Source organism: Vanellus vanellus (genome assembly GCF_965231255.1).
Source record: "Vanellus vanellus genome assembly, chromosome: 6".
NCBI classification, from domain to species: Eukaryota; Metazoa; Chordata; class Aves; order Charadriiformes; family Charadriidae; genus Vanellus; species Vanellus vanellus.
Genome location: NC_138911.1, coordinates 17,188,902 through 17,208,480, shown reverse-complemented (window position 1 = coordinate 17,208,480; position 19,579 = coordinate 17,188,902). Strand labels below are relative to the sequence as shown.

The window sequence follows — 19,579 nt, the reverse complement described above, 5'->3', positions numbered from 1 at the left end:
TTTCCTCTGCAATAATGTTGGTTAGAAGCTAACCCTGGGAATTGAAGCTGGTATTCTCGCATAGCTGGTTGGCTTGAGAACTTGGAATTTAAAGAAAAATGTTTAAAACTACAAAATGCATAACAAAATAATCACTTCATTTACCCCAAATTCAACTGGCAGAGCTGTTGAACTCCTGCAGGCACGGTAATGACTTTGTATGACCCATGAAATTTGACTGAAAACCCTTCTTCATTAGCAGTTGGTTGCCTTTGTTGTAGTTTTGCTCCTGGTATCCAGAAGATCTACTAGTTTGCCTTCAACGAATAGTACCATGACAGCCAACAGACAGTTTCTTTTCCTTTTAAATGTGGGTTTCCACTGGTAAATATATTACTTTCTAGTTCACTCGCGGGTTATTTGCTGGCTTGTGATTGACTGTATTTGCCTCCACGTTTTGAAGCAGTCAGTAAACAAATGAAATGCAGGTTTGGGGTGTCCAAGGCAACTTGATTTTAGAGGGTGGAGAGCACCTGCATCTTCTCTGGGTTTCGGTGGTTTTGCTGGGTGCTTACATTTCTACAAAATGAAAGCATTTTTATTTTTAGAGTATTCTGAAGGAGATCTTTCCGAGGACGTGGTTTCAGCAGAAGTGAATGGCTGTTGGAAAGGCCGGGGGAGTCGAGTGGGCTCGCAGACATTTTATCACCGATAAATTTCACCTCCGATCTCTGTGCAGCCCCTGGGAATGAAAAGTGCCTTTGGAATTGTGTGTGGTTTTCTCTCGTTCCACTGAGCTTTCCCACTGAAATTTTCTGTCTTGTATCTGTGTCTTTGTAAAGCTTAATGCAATGGCAAAACAAGAGGCCGCCTCCTTTCTGAGGAGCAGACTCAAGCATACAAGAATACAGCCCCGGTTTTGTGTGTTCAGAATGGGTGCAAACTTGCCACCTTATTTATCACCAGGTTTTCTAACCCTCAGATGCCATGGCCCATAAATGACTTCTCCATAATAATATTTATCAAAGTATTTCTGGTCTAATTATTCATGCTGAGCTTGTTCTCTAAAAATTTCTCTTGAAAGAATCTTTTTAAAGATTTTTCTTTTGAAAACAAATTCATGACCACATCAAACGGAGATTCATGTTGCCGTTGGTTTAATTACCAGCAGCCCTCAGGGAATCTCAAAACTCGCTGTTCTTATAATTGCTTCTCTCCCTTTCTCTCCCCCACTCCTTTTCCCTTTCCATTTTTTGATTGCTGTAGAAGTCATTGTATGGTTATTATTTTTTTAAGCTTGTTTTAGGTGTTTATGTCCTTTTTTGCCCATATAGTAAATATCAAATCATAAATAATGAGTAGATTATGGATGCTAAAAAAGGAACTGGCCAGAAATGTTTTTTGAAAAAAAAAAAAAACAGTTGAAGTCATCTTGGTTTTTAACATTTTAAGCAAAACGCAGATCATGGTGCCCTTCCGTACTCGTGCCATGACATAAGATCAGATCCATAACTTAAGGATGTGTGTCACTTACTGTTCCAACCAGAAAACCCAGTGCACCTAGTCTGGCTTTATTCCCTTTGACAAGCAGTATGGATGCCTCATTTGGGTGAAGTGTGAAACATAACATAAGCGATGCTGACCTAACTCGATGTGATACATGGCATATTTGCTTTAAAAAGAGCAGCGCTCTCAAATCTGTTTTGAATTAGGAAAAGTATTTGAGAGAAAGAAAGGAAAAAGGGAACCGTTTCATAGCAGGCATCTGAAAAATAACAGTTTGGAGGAAGGAGGAAAAATTGTCAGGCAAAACCTAACAGTTAAAGCTGAAAAATGTATTTCTAACACTGGGGATTATGAGTGTATATTTTATTCTTTGTTTTTTTTTAAAATAAAATCTTGGCAACTTAAGTGCATACTATGATGATCCAGAACGAGAACAGCTACTCATTGGTGAAATTATCAGCAGTACTCCAGCAAGAGGTTATTAGTCATAGTCCCAGTATCATACGAGAGCCAGAGCCAAGGATTCAAGAAGCAAAACATTCCCCTTTGGAGAGAGGTCAAGATTAGTCACTTTTGTTTTCTTTAATTGGTGAGGGTGGTAAGGGGGGGGTGGGTTGGGTTGGGGTTTATTTTGTTGTAGAGAAGAGTTTGGGACATACTTTTATGCTAGTTGGGGTCTTGTACTTTTTTTTTTTTTTTTTTAACCCTGAAGTGTTGTAAATATGCCACTGTTCCACATTGGAAATGGGAATCTACAGCTAGGAGAAAGCTGTTGTCTGATAGCCAAACTTCTGACAACAAAAACGTGGAGAGATATTCAGAGGCTGTACTGCCGTGATTAAACCGGCAGAAAGAGTCCTCCAGAGGCAAGTACCACGGGGAGTTTTCTTCACATCTGTGGAACTGAAGCATCTAAATTATAAGTGCCTGTTAGCTAAACAGAGAGTCTTTCTTTCCCCCGCAGATAGGTACCAGGGTGCTCAACCAGAAGGACCCAACGTAGGAATGTTTTGCCGAATAAGAATGTGATTGGGGATGAGAAAGCAATCAGTTTTCCAACCTTCTGTCTCATTAAAAAGCAGAAAAGTGCTTTGAAGTTTTCTTTGAGATCTGAAGGTCTGCCCAGGACAGGGGAAAAGAGCTCCTCCTTCCAAGCCGAAGTTAAAGACGTTCAGCATATCTGAGGGTCGGCCAACTCACTGCCTCAGTTCTCCGCGCTTTGCGCTAGCAATAACAGTACCTATCTACTGCAGTGTGGTACCGTACAGGTGCATGAAGCTTCCTGCAGTGCTTTGCATATAAGATGCACTAATGACTGCCATTTATTTTATAACTATATCCAAACTATTGCATAAAGATAAAGGGGCGCTTTTTCCTGCCTTCTTTGATCAATACTTCCCTTATATTTCTTGTTATCTTGAGCCCGTTTGACATCTTCCGTCAAGCTGGATTTCAATTTAAGCATAATTTGGGAAACTCTTTATGATGATGGTGCTAGATGGATGTCCAGTGATTTTTGTGGATAGATAAACATCTCATACTTTTGGTATAATTGATTCACTTCCAAGGAAAGAATCCCTCTCTTCTTGCCAACTTGTGTCTTATTTTTAAATGGAAATGGAAGACAGTTGTGTCTGGTCAAAGAGATATTATTTCCTGAAGGTGGGGCTATAGTAAATGAAGATAAGCAAATTCTTGAAAAATCCAGAGTATTCAGTTAATAGGATCTTCTTTAGTAGCTTCTGATAAAAGTTATATTTAGGGAGAAGACCCTGAACTTCACTTTCCTGGCGTCATGCAAGGAGAGAAGAACATTCCAAGCTCCCTTGTTCACCTACTGATACTCTGTTAGTTTAGAGGAAAGGGTTAAAAAAATAAATATCTGACCTTTGTAATATTTTAGAGAAAAAAAAAAAATGCTGTATCCTGAGGCTGTGCTGGGCCAAAGACTGTAGATTTTGGACACTGTCCTAACTTGAAAATTTCCATGTGTTTTAAGTCTTGTCTCATTTATCTACAACAAGAGTCAACCACAAATTTTAATTGCTTGGCTATAGCCCTCTGGATGCCAGATAGATCTGCGAGCGTTGCGCACATCTGGGCATGCGCTCGGTTCTGCGCGGCCAGCAGGGCTGGCCGGGGAGCTCGGGGAGCGATGAGCAAGCAGAGGGACTTCACAGCCCAAATCTGCGCCTCGAGCTAACAAGATTCTCGGGAAAAGCTGATGTCCAACGGTTTGGGTGTTTCAAATAAGCCAAACATTTTTGCAAGAAGTTGTTAATAGCAACAACAAAAGCACTGAACCGAGGCCACCGCTCTCAGCTTTCTCTTCTCAAGTAGCAGCCGCATCCAGTCTCTGCTTCTTACCATCTCCTCCAGCCACATCCATCGCGGTCCTCAGTCCTGTCTTGACTAGCAGCAGCCCTTTCTGACCTTTTTTACCCTCGGGCCTTTCTGAATCCTCTCCACTTCTAAAATAGGCACTGTCCCAAAATCTTTTCATCTTTTGAGGTCTTGTACTCTGTAACAGTCCATGGCCAAATGTATTTCGCTCCCCGTAACTAATTCTTCCATTTGCCAGCGTCCTACCAACCTCCTTGTTAGAAAGACAGGTATATATTCATTTTACCTTGCTTCCCTTAGTCCAGCAGCAGGTTATAGCCAGATAATTTTATGAAGGTGACATGTGAAAACCAAATCGACTTGTGTACTTGTAACTTTTGATTTCTATCTATTTCTCATGATTTTTAAGGTCTTAAAGGAATATATAAGCACAGCACCTGTTGTTGCCGCTTGTTTCTTTGTAGGTCTTATTTAATAGCTCCTCTTGTACCTGAAGTTTTGTGTGCTGCTGATCTGCTGCTGATCTGCAGCATTTATTTACATAAGGATTGTGTACATGAGTTGTGTGTAAGTGGCTGGAAATAGTCAAAGACAGCTGTGAAGGTTTCTGTTTTATTGCATAACATCATCTTCAGCTACTGCCGTTCCTGAAGGAACTTCATTTTCATTTGGGGAAAAATGGCAGTATCATAAAAAGAGGCACTTATAGAAACGTGCTGCCAATACTCTGTGTTTGGTAACATATATGCCGTCTTTTATATTATATTATTTACTTAATCACACATTACTGAAGTGGCTTTTTCATATCAGTTTTTCAGTTTTTGACCTGTCAGAGCATGTCTCTTACTATCATTGGTTTCAAATAGAATTCAAAGAAGATGTCTAATCTGAAAAATGGCATTGTGGTTGTAACCTACAGTCTTCTAAGAATCGTGAAAATCCATGCGAAAGAAATGGAGCTGAGTGAATAGTTAACCAGAGATGTCGTATTTCCAGAAACTTTGAGGAAGCTTTTAGAAAAAAGATGTTTTTCTTTGGGGAAAAGGACATTTGGAAAGGAAAAATAATTCTCTTCTGTACTTGCTTATCAAAATTGCTTTCCCAATTCTAATAGAAAGAAAGAAGGCACAAATCAACCCTGTTGTTTCTCCCGTTTCCTATAGCTTGAGCATCAGGTACCCTAGAGTTTGTGCTGCACAATCAGGACAAAATTCTTCAAACAAACAAAAATTACTTTAAAATGCCACAAGTCCTCAGTGATTCTATGATTCTAAGTGTTGCAGTCAGTAATCAAATGGCCCCATGTTGGTGTTACCAGCTTGTTTCACCTCCCATCATAATTAAGAAAAATGTGTGACAAAACCGGGTTTCTGTACTGGTGCGTTAGGAATTTGCTCTGCCACGTCAAGCCCTTTTTCATAGCAGTTCACCGATATCAAGGTGACTTCTGCAGAATCAGAGCCAGCGACTGGCTTACAAATCCTGGTTGTTTCTGAGCTCTGACCCTGTCTCAATGACTCAGAAGTTGCTTCCCAGCCCCAGGTCATCACCCTCTGTTGAAAGCACAAGGGACACACGCTGATTAATGGAGAATTGCCAGCAGCCATTTAGGAATTACTGCTGCAAAAAATAAGGGTTTTGTTACACTTTCAAGACGTGTAGGAGAAATATTTTACTATAAAAATACAAGGTAAGATGAGACCAGCAACAATCTCGGTTTACTGAAAAAACAGAACAGTTTTTAGTATCTCAAAACAAAGAAGAGATTGGCACCAATAGCTTTATGCAAGAGAGCTGATTTTAGGACAGTCTGTAGCGAGTGCCTTTCTTTCCAAAGATGCTTCTTTTTCTCTTATCCATTTCATATGTCATTTAATATAGTGTTTACAGTATTAATATAATATTTTCATTGACTAGAAAGTGACTTGTCGCATGCAGCCCCTAAAACCTGTTCTTTTTTTTCCTCAGAAGCTCAACCTTTATATTTTCCTAGTGATGAGTAATCGTGTATTAGAGTAGCGTGTTTTCTCACTGGCTCCACTTCCTCTATCCTTCCCCCAGACACCACACACATCCTCCCTTCTTTGGCCAACTCTCAAGAGAAATTACAGACAGTCTGGAGAACAAATCTTCCTTCATGCAGATTACGTTCTCCTATAAACACCTCGGTGATGGGTATATAACCTCCAGCAAGACTGCTGCCTAATCTCTGGCAAGAAAATAAACAAATCAAAGCCAGAAGCTCTGATAAGGGGACCCACAAGCATCTGGGACTTTGGGTACTGTAAATGGAAGGAAGACTCCTTCCATGATTTTTGAAGAATCACGTAGCTGAAGAGAGAAGTTTTCTTTAGTACTACTGAAATTATTGGTCCTGCCACTATTCTAGAGAAATCTCTAAAATAAATCCTCTGTGAAGATTGCCATACCTGTCCCTCAACTTCTCTAGAAAGCCACTCCTAACATCACTTTTGTTCCTCTCCACAGGGCCCTCAAAACTAAAGCATTAACTTTTAGAAATATTGAGATACCAAAATGTGGAGGGACTTAGCAAGAAGAGGAGCCGGGGAAGCTGCTCTCTGAAGCTCCCTCCAATGCTCAGGACTTAAATAAGATGGATCCCACCAAAAAAAAATGTGATTTATAATCACACCTTCGCTTGCAGAACACACCTACTCTTTTCTTAAGTACCGCTTGATACTGATACCTTCCTTTATATCCTTGCCATTAATAGGTATCATAAGTTCTGGAATATTTTTTGCCTCTTATCTTTTTTTTTTAACTGCATCGTTAGCGTGCCTGACAATGATTTTGTTAACAGAAAGGACATTTCTGTGTGTTTTTCTGAAATATAAAACTAACTCATTACTGAGTATAGTATCAAATAGTGAACACATTAGGGATTCTGTACAACACCGCTTACAAGGATGCACAGTTGGAGAAAGCATCATTTTCTTTCCCTAGAAGTTTGCCACACTACAGAGCAATAGGGTCCTCCTTATTAAGAGGCCACCAGGAGTAACAAATACACGAAGATCTCCCCAGTCATCTTCAGTTATTTTGAAGAAGTGCCTTAAAGAGCTGGTTCCCTTTGAGCTAAAAAGCTTCACCCTCAGGAATGAGTGCTACTCAAGATAAGTCAGGGTAGCAAACTTGGGAGTCTAATGTTGTAAAAGTAGCTGAAATTTTCCTTTATCCCATTTTCGTTCAGCCAAGTGTAGCTTGCGTTCTGGTTTTCCTCTTCCACTTTAGCGGCTTCATGTTCAGCTTCCAATACTAAGAACAAGCACAGTCCCCCTGAACGCACTGAGTGAGCCCTGCGCTGATAAAAAGTCTCTTGATTAAGCACAAATTATTTGTTTAATCAGTCAACCACGTTAAGAACGTAGGCAGTTATAAACCACCGTTCTGTCCAAAGGGACTATGATTTTTACCCTTAATAACATTTACTTTTGAAATCTCTGAGAACGAGAATGAAAGGCAGATGAGACAGCTTTAATCGACAGCGTTAATCAACCTTGATCCCTCCACATCATGGAGTAGCGCTTGGCATAACTTATTAGTAATTTGTGGTCTTTGTGGCCTAAATTATGCCAAACTCTAAATTTTGTCCTTCAGCTTCCCCACTGTCTTGAATATCTATGGCTGAAAATACCATTCCCCTCAGCTCCATAATTCCATCTGTTCTTGCCTCTTCCTGGTAAATCCTTATAAGTTTTGGGAGTGAGTCTCCACTGTGCTGCTTTTTAGTTCTCTTTAGTTCTCCATTACAGGGGTGTATAAAGGAGACTCTCCTCCAAATGTCCCTGGAGCTACTCAGGCTTCTTTGGCTTTTTTTTTTTTTTTTAAACAAAAAAAAGGAAAGAAATTCATTGTTACATTTTATGTTCTGGATTGTACCGTGCATTTGTTATGAATGCTTAAAATTACAGGGCATTTAAAATAAATATAATGCGAGGATCTGCAGAATTTTAATAGATAAATTGCGCATTATTTTGTTCTGTCAACACAAGAACAGTCTGTCGTGTTCACTAGCACCTCCTGGAATGCCTTCAATACCTTTATAAATGTTGGCATGTCGTTTGATATCCAGTAGAGGACTGCTGCTCCTGAAAAAATGACCTAAGAGGACTTTGTGGTTGATAGGAACTACATCTTCGCTATTGCGTGAGATGTCAGAGTAGTCGTGTCCCTCTGTGACTTTTTAGGGAGAGCAAAAATCTGTTCTGCAACATAGCTACAGTTCTTCATGACGCGCCATTTAAGGTTTGTGCTCTAATCTTTCAGCCTTTGTGAAGAACCGTTTGAGCTTGTTTTCTTTTTTTTTTTTTCTCAGTGCACTGCATGGATGGGGTTTTTTAATTTATTTCTGAGAGCTAGGTTCAAAACTTTTTTAAATCTGCTTCTCTCCATCTGTGCTCAATCTATGATCCTTGGATCTGTTTTTTTTAAAAAAACTTATCTCAGAGGATGGAAAAATCTTGTTTTCATACAATATTTCAGTAAGACTTAGGAATAGCTGTGGTGTGTAATTTCTGGAGAGCTTAAAACACTGCTTCCTCTCCCCAACAACTATAAAATACAAAGGAAATTATTTGCATATAAAGAATTTGATCATCCAAACATCATGCTTCTAATGAAACATAAATCAGCTAGAAAGAGCTTACTTAGTTTTTCCTAAAAGAAACAAATCAGTCTGAGTTATTTTTCTATGTAATTAACACTGTTTGCTGTTTTAAGTAGAGGGATCAGAGTTGTCCAAAGCAGTTAAGATTATAGCAACATCAGCAGTTTTTCTGTTTGCTTTACTTTTATTCATTCTGGCATCACAGCTAATTTCTAATCAAGTAAATGTGTTTGAAAGTATGATTCGGAGGAGATGATACACTTCTCCGTGCTAAGTGCATAGATCTAGTTTAATAAAAAGGGTATTGCATACAACGACATTTTTCTAGCGGGTATAATTAACTCTGCAGCAAGCGAGTGAACAATGTATTTCAGGATGTGTGTTTGGATGTCGCCGGGCAGGCTGGGCATGCTAATAAGCAAGGCCATTCACCAGCAAGTCTCTTATTTTTGTATATCAGAGGCCTGTCATGACAGTAGAAGTTGTCTTCTGGTGGCTTTTGATCCTCTCTTTAAAATGCCTCATAGTTTAAGCAGACGCCCCAGCAGACACCCTCGGCAGAACCGAGGATAAGGGCCTATCGTCCCGTTGCCGTCTCGTTTGTGAATGTCATCTTTTCTGATCCGTCCCTTAGAAGCACGAGCAGAGCAGCGTACAGAGATCCGGACTGCTCCTTCTCTTGTAATATCCAAAGAATATGTTACTATTTGGGCTTGACAATTCCGCCCAAGATTGATCCAGAGCCCGCTGAAGTCACTGTAAGTCTGTGATTGCCAAAAACTACCATTGACTTCAGCGTGTCTTGGAGCAAGCCCTTCACGGGCGCAGAACTCCCTGGGAAGCGTCTTGCTTTATTGGAAAGCAAAACTGATTAAACAACAATTAAGCACAACCGGTTATCGGGGCCTCCCTCCACAAAAGCTTTGTGGCTTTAGAGCCCTACCCCGATAAGCAGTCACATGGACGATGAAGGTCTTTACTTTTTAATCTCATATGGCTCAGCTCAATAGTAATTAGCTTCTGCCTCTGCTTCTGTGGGCCTCCTGCACTCCACAGCTGCAGCAGCCAAACCTTGCTCCCTAGAAAAAATTAGACAATTATCTCTGGGAATTTCTTTCCCAGCAAGAATATTCACATCTCACTTCTCCCCAGTACTTCATCACCAAGATGCACAGCTGTTGAAGGACTATCCAGATCTCAGTCCAATCTACTGTCATGTTCAATAGCTCATCAGCGCAAGAGTTTCACAAATGCACGTTTTCCAGATATATCTTCAGTCTGTGTTTCCTCTGGTAATCCCTGCCTGGAATCACAAATCAAGAAATACATGTATAAAAATCCCCTAGTTAGTTTAGAATAATTAGCAAAAAGACATTTCTTGTTAGAGGAAAAGTTGTCCTTCGGTCTCTGAAGGTAGCTGTTTGTCTGCAGTCTTCCACTACAGTCCTTCCAGCACAGCTGTCTCAGAAAGCAAGTGATACCTGGGCAGTGGGAGGTGGAGGAATGAGATGGTTTTGCAGGCACTGATTTGTGCTGTCATGCTTGGAGCATCACGGGTTTGCCATCTGTGACGGGCACCGTTTGGGCAAAGCCTGCCTTTTTTTTAAGGGAGTGAACAAATAGTGATGAAGTGAAAACCTGATGATCTGCTCCATTTTCCATCTGTATTTTCTTCTAGAAATCTTGAACTTACGTGTTCTTCAGCTTCCTCATTTGAAGAATCTCGTCTTTCAACAGCCATTTCCATCCAGAATTACTAGCGTTTCATGTACCATCTAGGGTGCTTTGCCTAATGTTTTCAAAACCAGCTGCAAAGTATAAATCTCTGGCACCTCGTATTTTTCAATCACTGTATCTGCTTCCCTACCAGTTGTACAAAGTGTTTGAAAAAAACAGCCTTTTCTCTACGGTGGAAAAACATTTTAGTCTCTGCTGAAATCCTCCAGGTTTGTTGATGTTCTGCTCAGCCTTACTGTCTTTTACTGTCCTGTGTGATACTTGGATGATAGCCAGGCACATATAAATTGCTCCCACTCATGCTCTCTCTGGCGGTTTTATGTGCCTTTCACTACTTTCGAGCCGATATTTTAGGCAGCAATTTATTCCTATCATAGGGGGTTTTTCTGCTTACTTTCTTTTCCCTTTTTAAAACCTACTATATCTTTTTGCCTAGAAGTTACAATAGTGTTTTGGGATCCCTGTGGATCGATGGGTCAGAGACTGCAATGACAAAATCGTGGCTTTCTCGTTAGGGTTGCAGAAGAGAGTAGGAGGCCGTAAGAAAGACTCTTAATTCTCAATTTCAATGCTTGCTACGCCGAGGGGCAGAAAGTGGGCATGACTTTGAAGCTGGCGGTGCCCAGGACGTCTGGCTCAGTGCGTTGGAGACAGCACAGAGGAGGGGCTTCCCATGCCAGATAAAAGAGGTGGTACAGATTACTTCTTGATTAGAAAATGCAAGAAACCAGAGACTGAATCTGTGGTGTTCCTAGAAACATTTAATTCTTGACTTTCCTTCTAAGTAGCACAAGTGTACACCAAATAGAGTCTAAATTTTGGACAAATCCATAATCTAGTCTCTATTAAGTATCCCGTTTTTTCATTATATTTCTCCTAAAAATTAGAAGAAAGAGCAGAAAAAGAAAAAATAAAAAGAAAAAAAAAAAGAATTAAATAATTTAAGCGGCTTCTGTCTAAAGGCAGAAGAAAATGAGCATTACAGATTCAGGCTGAACCTTCCCCTGCAGCCCCCCAAGTGGAAAAATTAGCTTTCACCCCTCTTAGAAGAGTTTCCGCCTTGCTGAGAATCGTGTAGTTCAAACAGCAGTCCCAGTAAGCACGGTCGTTGGGGGGTTGAGAGGGTAGAACTGAATCGTGCCCCACTTCCAGCCCTTGCTACAGCCCCCAGCTGCTATACGCTTACATCAGCAAAAATATCTGTGGGGCATTTTGTGGCCTGAGCCGGTAATTGGGCCCAAATATAACAAAAAGCATCCATCAGTCCTAGCTTAGCATTGATTAGATCACTGCAAGTAGAGCGGATATTTACAAGAGCATATTGATATTATTAAGGCATATAAGTGTGTTAGAAATTTATCATGTTTTCCAAAAAATATGGACATAATAATAACAAAAAAACCCACAGAAACTCGGTTCTGGGACTTAGTTCTCTCTCCCGGTACATGTCTTTAAAAGGCCATTTGTCATGCGTTCATCCAGGTATAAAACGAGTGCCAAAGCGTATACCAGAGGTGAGTATTACCGGGCCAGTCCTCATCCAACTCTGACCTATTGCATTAGATTTCTAGTGCTGTGTTTGATGGACCGCCAATCTGTGGTGTCTTCGTAGAGGTTGTTGTGATCCTAATGAAGAAAACTGTCACTTTTAATATTGCATTTGTATCATGTGGTTTGTTGCAATTTCCTCACGTGCTGCTACTAAACAAACCTTCCCTTTGCCTTCCTAGGTTACACAAATGGACCAGAAACTGAACCTCATTACAGATATGCTGCATCATCTGGTTTCCCGTCAGCAGGGGGATCAAGGGAACAACAGATCATCTCAGAGAGGCAACAATGTCAATTCGGATCTTTTCCTCCCTAATAACACCCTGCCGACCTACGAGCAACTGACAGTACCGAGAAGAAACGAAGATGATATATCCTGATGCGGTATAAGTCTGGGTTGGGTTCTTCCCACCTTTCTCCTTTAAACGGGACTGAATGTTAAGAACCTGGAAGGAATTAAGTTCATCAGCCATCCAAGAAAACACGCGACTACTGTATCTCTACCGCGAGTCTCAAATACGCTCTTCTAAAGCCTCTTACAATAGCCGAAGGATTGCCAGGCTGTCTTCTACCAGGCAAAACTCACTCAAGCTCCACACTGATTTTGTTCATGAACAAATGATCACAACTCATTATTTCTCAGAAAGACCAAAACGATGCAAAGACAGGCAAAATGGCAAGGATTTAGATCTCCTTTAATAATAATAAGAGTAATAATAATATTCTAATAATACTTGAACTTAGATGGAAAAAGTGCATTCTGTTTATGAATTTGCAGATAGCAATATATTTCTACTACTAAGGTTTTTAAAACAAACTAAGATAACTTATGTTGTTTTTATTGTATAAACATACACTAACATTCTAGAAAATGACAAACCACATACTGAATGATTTTCTTTTTCTGTTTTATTTTAACATTGCTGCATAAACAGTTATCAGATAATGGCCAGGTTTTATAAATCTGTTTTGCTTCAGGGAGGAACTAATCCTTAATCTGAACAATGCTATTTATAGTGGAAAGTGCTATAGATTTTTTAAGATATCAGTTTTTCAAGGGGAGACAATAAAGTATTACATAGAAAAATTATTCTGATTTCTAGAAAACTGTTGCCAAAGAATTTATGTATAAATAGAAAAAACAGTGGTCTGAATGTACTTGTCCTGAAATAGCTTTTTAAAAATAAAGCCCATTGCTTCTTAAATCTACTGGGTTTTAGCTTACAGTCACCAAGAATAGTACAAGAGGCTGAAGTGACTGGACTTGCTGGTCAAGTGCTTGAGCTGGCCACTTACTGAGCATCCGTAATCCTCGCAGGAATCGAGGCCCCAGTTCAGGAAAGCATCTCTCATCCAGACAGCATATATGACAATTTGAACAGTTTCCTGAATAATGTCTTGAGAAATTCAACTCCCTACAAGAGTCATTTGGTATTCGAAGGTGCCAGCTCTAATTTAGAGGACCCAGGGCCTCGGCCACAACCCACAGAGCTGAACCACATTACCCCACAGGATAGCTGCCGTAAAGCCAGCAGAGTTTGGCTCAGTGTGATTTTTCACATACACAACGTGAGCAGGATTTGGGCTTTGATTCCCAAGATTGAAATTCAACCTTTGCAGATAGTCAGCACCTGTACCAGAGTAGCCCTTCTTCGAATGTGGGACATCTTTAAAGCTGACAGAGTGTCAGGAAAAGCTATTTAGTCCAATGTGGTGGTGGTGGTAGCCCATACCGCTGGCAGAAGAGGGAGATGGAGACAGATTTATCAGCTTTTGCACTTTAAACGTCGTACTCATCCGGTGCACCCTGTTCCCCTCACTGCAGAGCCCGTACCCCATGGCGGTCTCTCTCCCTCTCCTGGAAAACTGATGCCCTAAAGCCTCGTAACTTTGCGCAGCAGTTAACACCACCAGTCTTTAACATCTTTGAGCAGTCTGAAATACTGATGTGTAATGAACTGAAGTCACAGGGAACCTTCTCATAGCGCTGCTCGTGTTCCGGGCTTTCTTTTCAACATTTCATCTCTTTCACTTGGATTGCAAAGGAAAGTACACTGTATTTAACTTTACACCTTATGTTACAATTACCCAGCCTCGCTGCTCTACAGTAGACAAATGTTAAGGGTGTAGAAATTTACAGGCATAAACAGGAATTGTATCTGGGCATTATGTTTTATAGAAATCAAAATTATTGTCATGATTTTGAACATTTTTTAAATGAGATTCACTATGTAATTTCAGGTTATCAATCAGCCTGTTAATTTCCTAATAAAATACAGGACAAGAGTGCCATGTCTTTTCGTTATTCTAAACTCCAGACACTTCATACCCGCAGGAAAGCTGTTGGCTTTGCTCGTCTTTTTTCTCTTAGCCCACTGTAACGTGTACAGATGCCTTATTTGCAACGCGGGACTGGAAACCTTCTCCTGATTCTTTACTAGAAAAATAAAAGTAAACCAGGACTTAATCCTGGAGTGCCTTGGGGGGAAAGGTGTGTCTTGTAGCCCTTGCTGGAAGCGGGCCAGGTCTGTGCATTTTTAGGGGCGTTGTGTTAACCAGAAAATGCGTCCATTCCTACCTGTTTGTTCCCAAGACCGTACCTATATTTTCTGTTTGGCAGCTAGTCTCAGTGACACCAGTCCAGCATAGCAAACGTTTCGTGCAAAAGATAATTTCCCTTTCTTGATGTGTCCGTTGGTCTATAGCTATCCAAAAATCACCGTTACCAGAATCCTGGGAATAACCAGGTTTTACAGATTCTCAAGGCTGGTGGCGATCTGTCGCAAGGTCCTCACCCGGTTCCAGCTGATCCTTTCAGAAAGAGCCTTGGGTCTGAGACCTGCTACTCCAAATCTGATAATCCACCTCGCCCTAAGAAAAAGAAGACGATCCATTTTCCCCGCGAAAGAGGGACGTCATGAAATGAGCCATCCAAATTCGCCGTGCAGCTGCCTGGAGCTAACCATCCCCAAGGGCTCACCAGAGATGGGTCTGACCTCTCTGCTCAGAGGACCGGACTGGATTTATTTTGTCTGCTAAGACTTCATACCTCAATGTCTTCTCTTGGAAGTAGGTACTGCAGCATCTTTCTTTTGTGGAGCATTGTGGAATGGCAGCAGCAGGAAGATGGGCCGAACAGTTCAATGCTGGACCAGCCTGAAGTAACCAGCGTGCAGTGAGTACGTGTTTCTGCTAAAACCTTATCTGCTGGTGTCTGCTGTTCATTCAACCTGTCCAGAGTGGTTGGTTTTTTTTAAGTGGGCAGGAAATGTTTGTAAATAGCTTGAAGGGGAGCACAGGAAAACTGAAAGGTAGGCAAAGTCTTGACTTTATAATTTTCTACCCCATTTTTATAAGCTGTTTTAAACTAAAGGCATCTGAGGCTGCAGAAAGGAGTTTCTTTCCTAGAGCAGCTCAATAGCACTTTGCGTGTCAAGACTGGTGTAAGCGAGGCCTGGACCCCCGTCCCTGCCTAAAAAAATAAAGGTCAGCTAAAAAAAAAGTCATCTAAAAAAATGGGAGCTGGCTCAGCTTCCCCAGGCTGCCAGGGTCTGGGTGCTATGCCAGATATGGAAGGTAGGAAAGCAGTGAATAGGAGAGGAGGAGAAACTTGGGGCTGCCCAGCTGAAGGTGGGGATGAAAGCTCAGCCTGTCTCAGTCCACAGCAGAGGCAGACAACCGTGCAAGTTCGCAAAAAGAAAGATTAATGGGAGGAGGGGGGAGGAACGTGTGCAAGGGAGGAGGTTTAGGAAATGAGCAAAAGCTTGGGCTCCTGGTGAGGGGGCTGTGTCGGGATTCAGGAGTCAGAAGCACTGTGCCCGCCATCACCATTAACCTACAACGTGACCCCAGGGAGAGTCATTTCACCTGTTCGGCCACATCTGCTGCCCCCTCTCCTCTACTCAGCCCGCTTGTCTATTTAGACCCCAAATTCCTCGGGACAGGGATGGCCCCTTTCTATATGTTTGCTCAGTGCCTAGCACAAAGGGACCTGCACTCTGGGGGACTTGAGGTACCACTCTCATATAGTTACTCAGGAGGTAAAAGCCACCCTGGAGCCCTGCTGTATGCAAAACCTTTATTATTCTGAGCCTGAGGAGTTTCAGAGTTGGAAGCGCCTGCTGCCAAACTGACAATTAGAGGAAGTTGGGTTTTAGACTCCTTTTGAGATAGTATGTTACAAAAGAGGAGCAGAAGTCCGGCCATTGCTCATTTTCACTCTTGTATTTTAAAGCAGCTTTGTTTCAAATAATGCAATGGGGCAGCGCTATGCTCGAATACCAGTTGAGGCAGAAACCTTTGGATGTCAGCAGATTAAATATAGCCATTTTACTGCAGCAAGTTAAGGCTGTTGTAGCTAGCGGACACCTCTGGGCTGATTTATTACCCATCAGTTCTGAGGAAGGTGGAAATATTCCAGGGCGTTTAGCTGAAACGGTCTGGGCGAGAAACAAATTGCTTTTTGAAATATAAAAAAGTAAAATACGGGAATATTTTCTTTTCTGGGAGTTTAAAAGATAAAAGGTAAAAACGGTTTTAAGCTAATCCTCGTGTTCCCTGCTGAGATGGGTATTACTGTTCTCATTTTACTGATGTGGTGGTGGTTTGGGAGGAGGAGGGGCATTGAGAAGAAAAGGAAAAAGATTAAAGGTCTGATGCAACTCCCATTTACGTCCTACTCCTGTGAAAATGTACTCGTGTGCTTCATTTATGCACAGGAGCCGGACCGTTACCTGCAGCAGGACTACTCAGTCCATGCGGGTCGATGTACGCCTTTGCAACTTCAAAATGTGTAGGAAAGACGCCTTTCCACGGTCTTTCAGTGGAAGCTGGGCTCAGTTGGGTACACAGTGTTGCTTTCCTCATTTCTCTTTCCCGTTTCTGTTTTCAAATCGTCGCTTTATACCAGCATGCCACTCACCTTTTCCAGCCGCGACAATCAGAGGTATTTCCTTCCACTTCAGCGATATGAATTTCCTTACCTACTGCGCTCGAACATACGCACTGCAGTGTTCCTACACACAGAGCAGAGGCTTTCTAAATGCCCTCCGGTTTCGTTTAAAATGGCACGTGTAACGTTTTGCATCCGGGGCTCGCTGAGCAGCGGCAGCTGTGCCGAAGGTGCGTGGGAGGCAGCCAGTTGTTACACCAGTGCCATGCGGAGGTGACACATAGCTACATCCCCAGAAGGATTCGCTCCCACGCAATAACCAGAAGTTGTTGAGTTCGAATCGAAACTAGCAAGTAATTCTGTGAACGCTCACTTTTTTCTGTCTTGTCCGTGGGCTGACTTTGATGTCTAAGAAGTGCAAATTTCAGATGAAGCTTTTTTTTTTTTTGGCAGTTGCGATGTGCTGTGCAGAGCAGGTTTGTTTTCTGTGTCGTTCCCCCGATGCCAAACGAGATGTGCATTCGCGCTCAGCTTTTCCTCGGCGAGGATGTTGATACCAAGCCCCTCTCTCTTCTACCTCTGCCTATTTTCACAAAACTTATAAGAATTTAATTATTTTGTAGACCTCTACCCTTCTGTCAAGTTGAGTTGAACAAGGCCAACGGGTTCAAAAGTTATTAGGGTGAGGCAAAACAAACACAGCATGAGTGCATTAACCTTGTTTCCACAGGAACCATGCTAAAAGTCCTCTATCCCCCCACCCCGCCCCCCTGCAAACCCAGGGGTCTGGAAGAGATGTCACTCCTCACTTTGGAGCAGAATCATAGAATCATAGAATTGCTGAGGTTGGAAGGGACCTGTAACGTCATCAAGTCCAACCATTAACCTACCCTGACAAAACCACTTCTAAACCATGTCCCCAGGTACCACATCTACCCTTTTTTTAAACACCTCCGGGGATGGTGAATCCATCACCTCCCTGGGCAGCCTATTCCAATGTTTAATAACCCTTTCAGTGAAAATTTTTTTCCTAATATGCAATCTAAACCTCCCCTGACATAACTTGAACCCATTTCCTCTTGTCCTATCACTTGTCACCACGGAGAAGAGGTCAGCCCCCACCTCTCTACAACCTCCTTCCAGGTAGTTGTACAGTGATAAGGTCTCCCCTCAGCCTCCTCTTCTCCAGGCTGAACAACCCCAGTTCCCTCAGCCGTTCCTCATAAGACTCGTCCTCCAGACCCCTCACCAGCTTCGTAGCCCTTCTCTGGACACGCTCCAACACCTCAATGTCCTTCTTGTAGTGAGGGGCCCAAAACTGAACGCAGTACCCGAGGTGGGGCCTCACCAGCACTGAGTACAGGGGGAAGACAACCTCTAACTCCTGGGGTGAGGAGGAGACTTGCAGAAGACATGTACTTGGGACTTGGTGGCTCCTGCAAATCTTGGTGCACCTTGCCTTTGGATCAGCTATTGAAAGGCGCTGGAAAATAGTGGTTTTCTTATGCTGGTCCCGATGACAGCAACCTCAAAGCTAATACGACAAAATGCTTGGCGCCACAACAAAGAAAACGCAGGTGCCGGACAGGCATGTTAGGAAACACGTCCACGCGCGTGATTGTAACACAGCGCGGTGTCCAGTGAAAAGATGTCTACATCGCTGGCGAGGGAGCACTGCCAGGGAAGGGTTAGCCCGAAAGAAACGGCATTATCCAAGTTCGCATGGCTCCCGCATGGGCTGGCAACCGCTGCCTGCGGGGAGAGGCTTCCCGGGGGCCTGACATGAGGCATTATGCTCTCTGCCCGTGGATTTGTGCCTAAGAAGAACTGATCTACAAAGCCGGTCTTGAAACCATCTTGGAGCTGCGTTTGCTTCAGAGCTAGCATTGCTCTGGCGAGCTGCCCAGGGATTTAGGCTCGGCTAATCCAGGCTTGGCTCTCCATGGCAGACACCCGTTGGAACAAAGGAAATAAAGCTTCCACGACCCCGTCGAGTTGCTGGTCAATCACTCGGCCAGGTGCAGAAAGTGGGCTAGGCAGCCTTCAGCGAGCTCTCTGCGATCGGAGAGGGGCAAATCCCCAGCAGGGGTGAGCAGACGAATCTTTAGAGGTTTTCTTGCCGTGATTTCCCGAGTCTGGGAGCGTCGCGCTCCGAGCCCCCGGTGCCTGCGCGTTTCACACAACCTTTAAAGCCAGCTGTGCCGAAACGCATCGCTGTTGCTTTCTGTGCTGGCAATCTTGTAGGGAAATAAAAAATAAGAAGCCAAGGAGGAAAATAAAATCAGTTTTCAGTCCTGCTCCGTGTTATATCCTTAGGAGGATATCGATCGTTAATTTGTAAAGATAGTTACGTTAGATAGGGTTGTTACAAGCACTACCAGTGCTGTAAGAACGATAAGCACGTACGAAGCATTGGGATTACAAGCAGCTTGTGAGATGCTATCGTCTGCAACTGTTGTTTAAGCATTGCCTAATAATTTGTTAGTCCTAATGATTGCCCAATGGAGTTATTAACTGAGCTGTCTGTAAATGGAACCTAAATGTAAATGTGACTCAGATTTTACTCCTTTTGCATCCGCGGCCCTTACTCTGCCTGTAAACCTTCTGCTTGGATTCTGCCCCTTTTCCTTGATTTCCCTAGGGATTTCCTTCTAACTGTTAACGCTGGATGGGGGTTTGATGGGATACGTGCCCTTCAGGTCACTTTTGGGAACCATCAGGTAAGAGTTGCCCGCAGGAGGGATGACTGCAACTGCATGAGGGAGTTTTCTGCAAGCCGCAACATCTTTTTAATCCTAGTCTGCCTTTTAAAACCTGAATGACAGAAGATGCGCTTACCCCGCTGAAACCCTCCTCTGCCCGGGCTGCGGGAGCTGCGGACCCGCAGCCAGCGCGATGTGTGCTGGCTTGCAGCCATTATAGAGCAGATTTTAAATAACACATTT

General features: G+C 42.6%; 1 protein-coding gene across 1 annotated transcript in view; it reads left to right on the top strand.

Annotated features, from left to right (window-relative positions):
- KCNQ1 (potassium voltage-gated channel subfamily Q member 1) overlaps positions 1-12,242 on the top strand; it is a gene marked incomplete at its 5' end in the record, with an annotated part of 365,071 nt that extends 352,829 nt beyond the window's left edge. Inside the window, one exon of the mRNA XM_082485244.1 lies at positions 11,923-12,242. Within this exon, the coding sequence (XP_082341370.1) occupies positions 11,923-12,123 (201 nt within the window). The 3' untranslated portion in view covers positions 12,124-12,242. The remainder of the gene's footprint in view (positions 1-11,922) is intronic.
- Between the last annotated feature and the right edge of the window lie 7,337 nt (positions 12,243-19,579).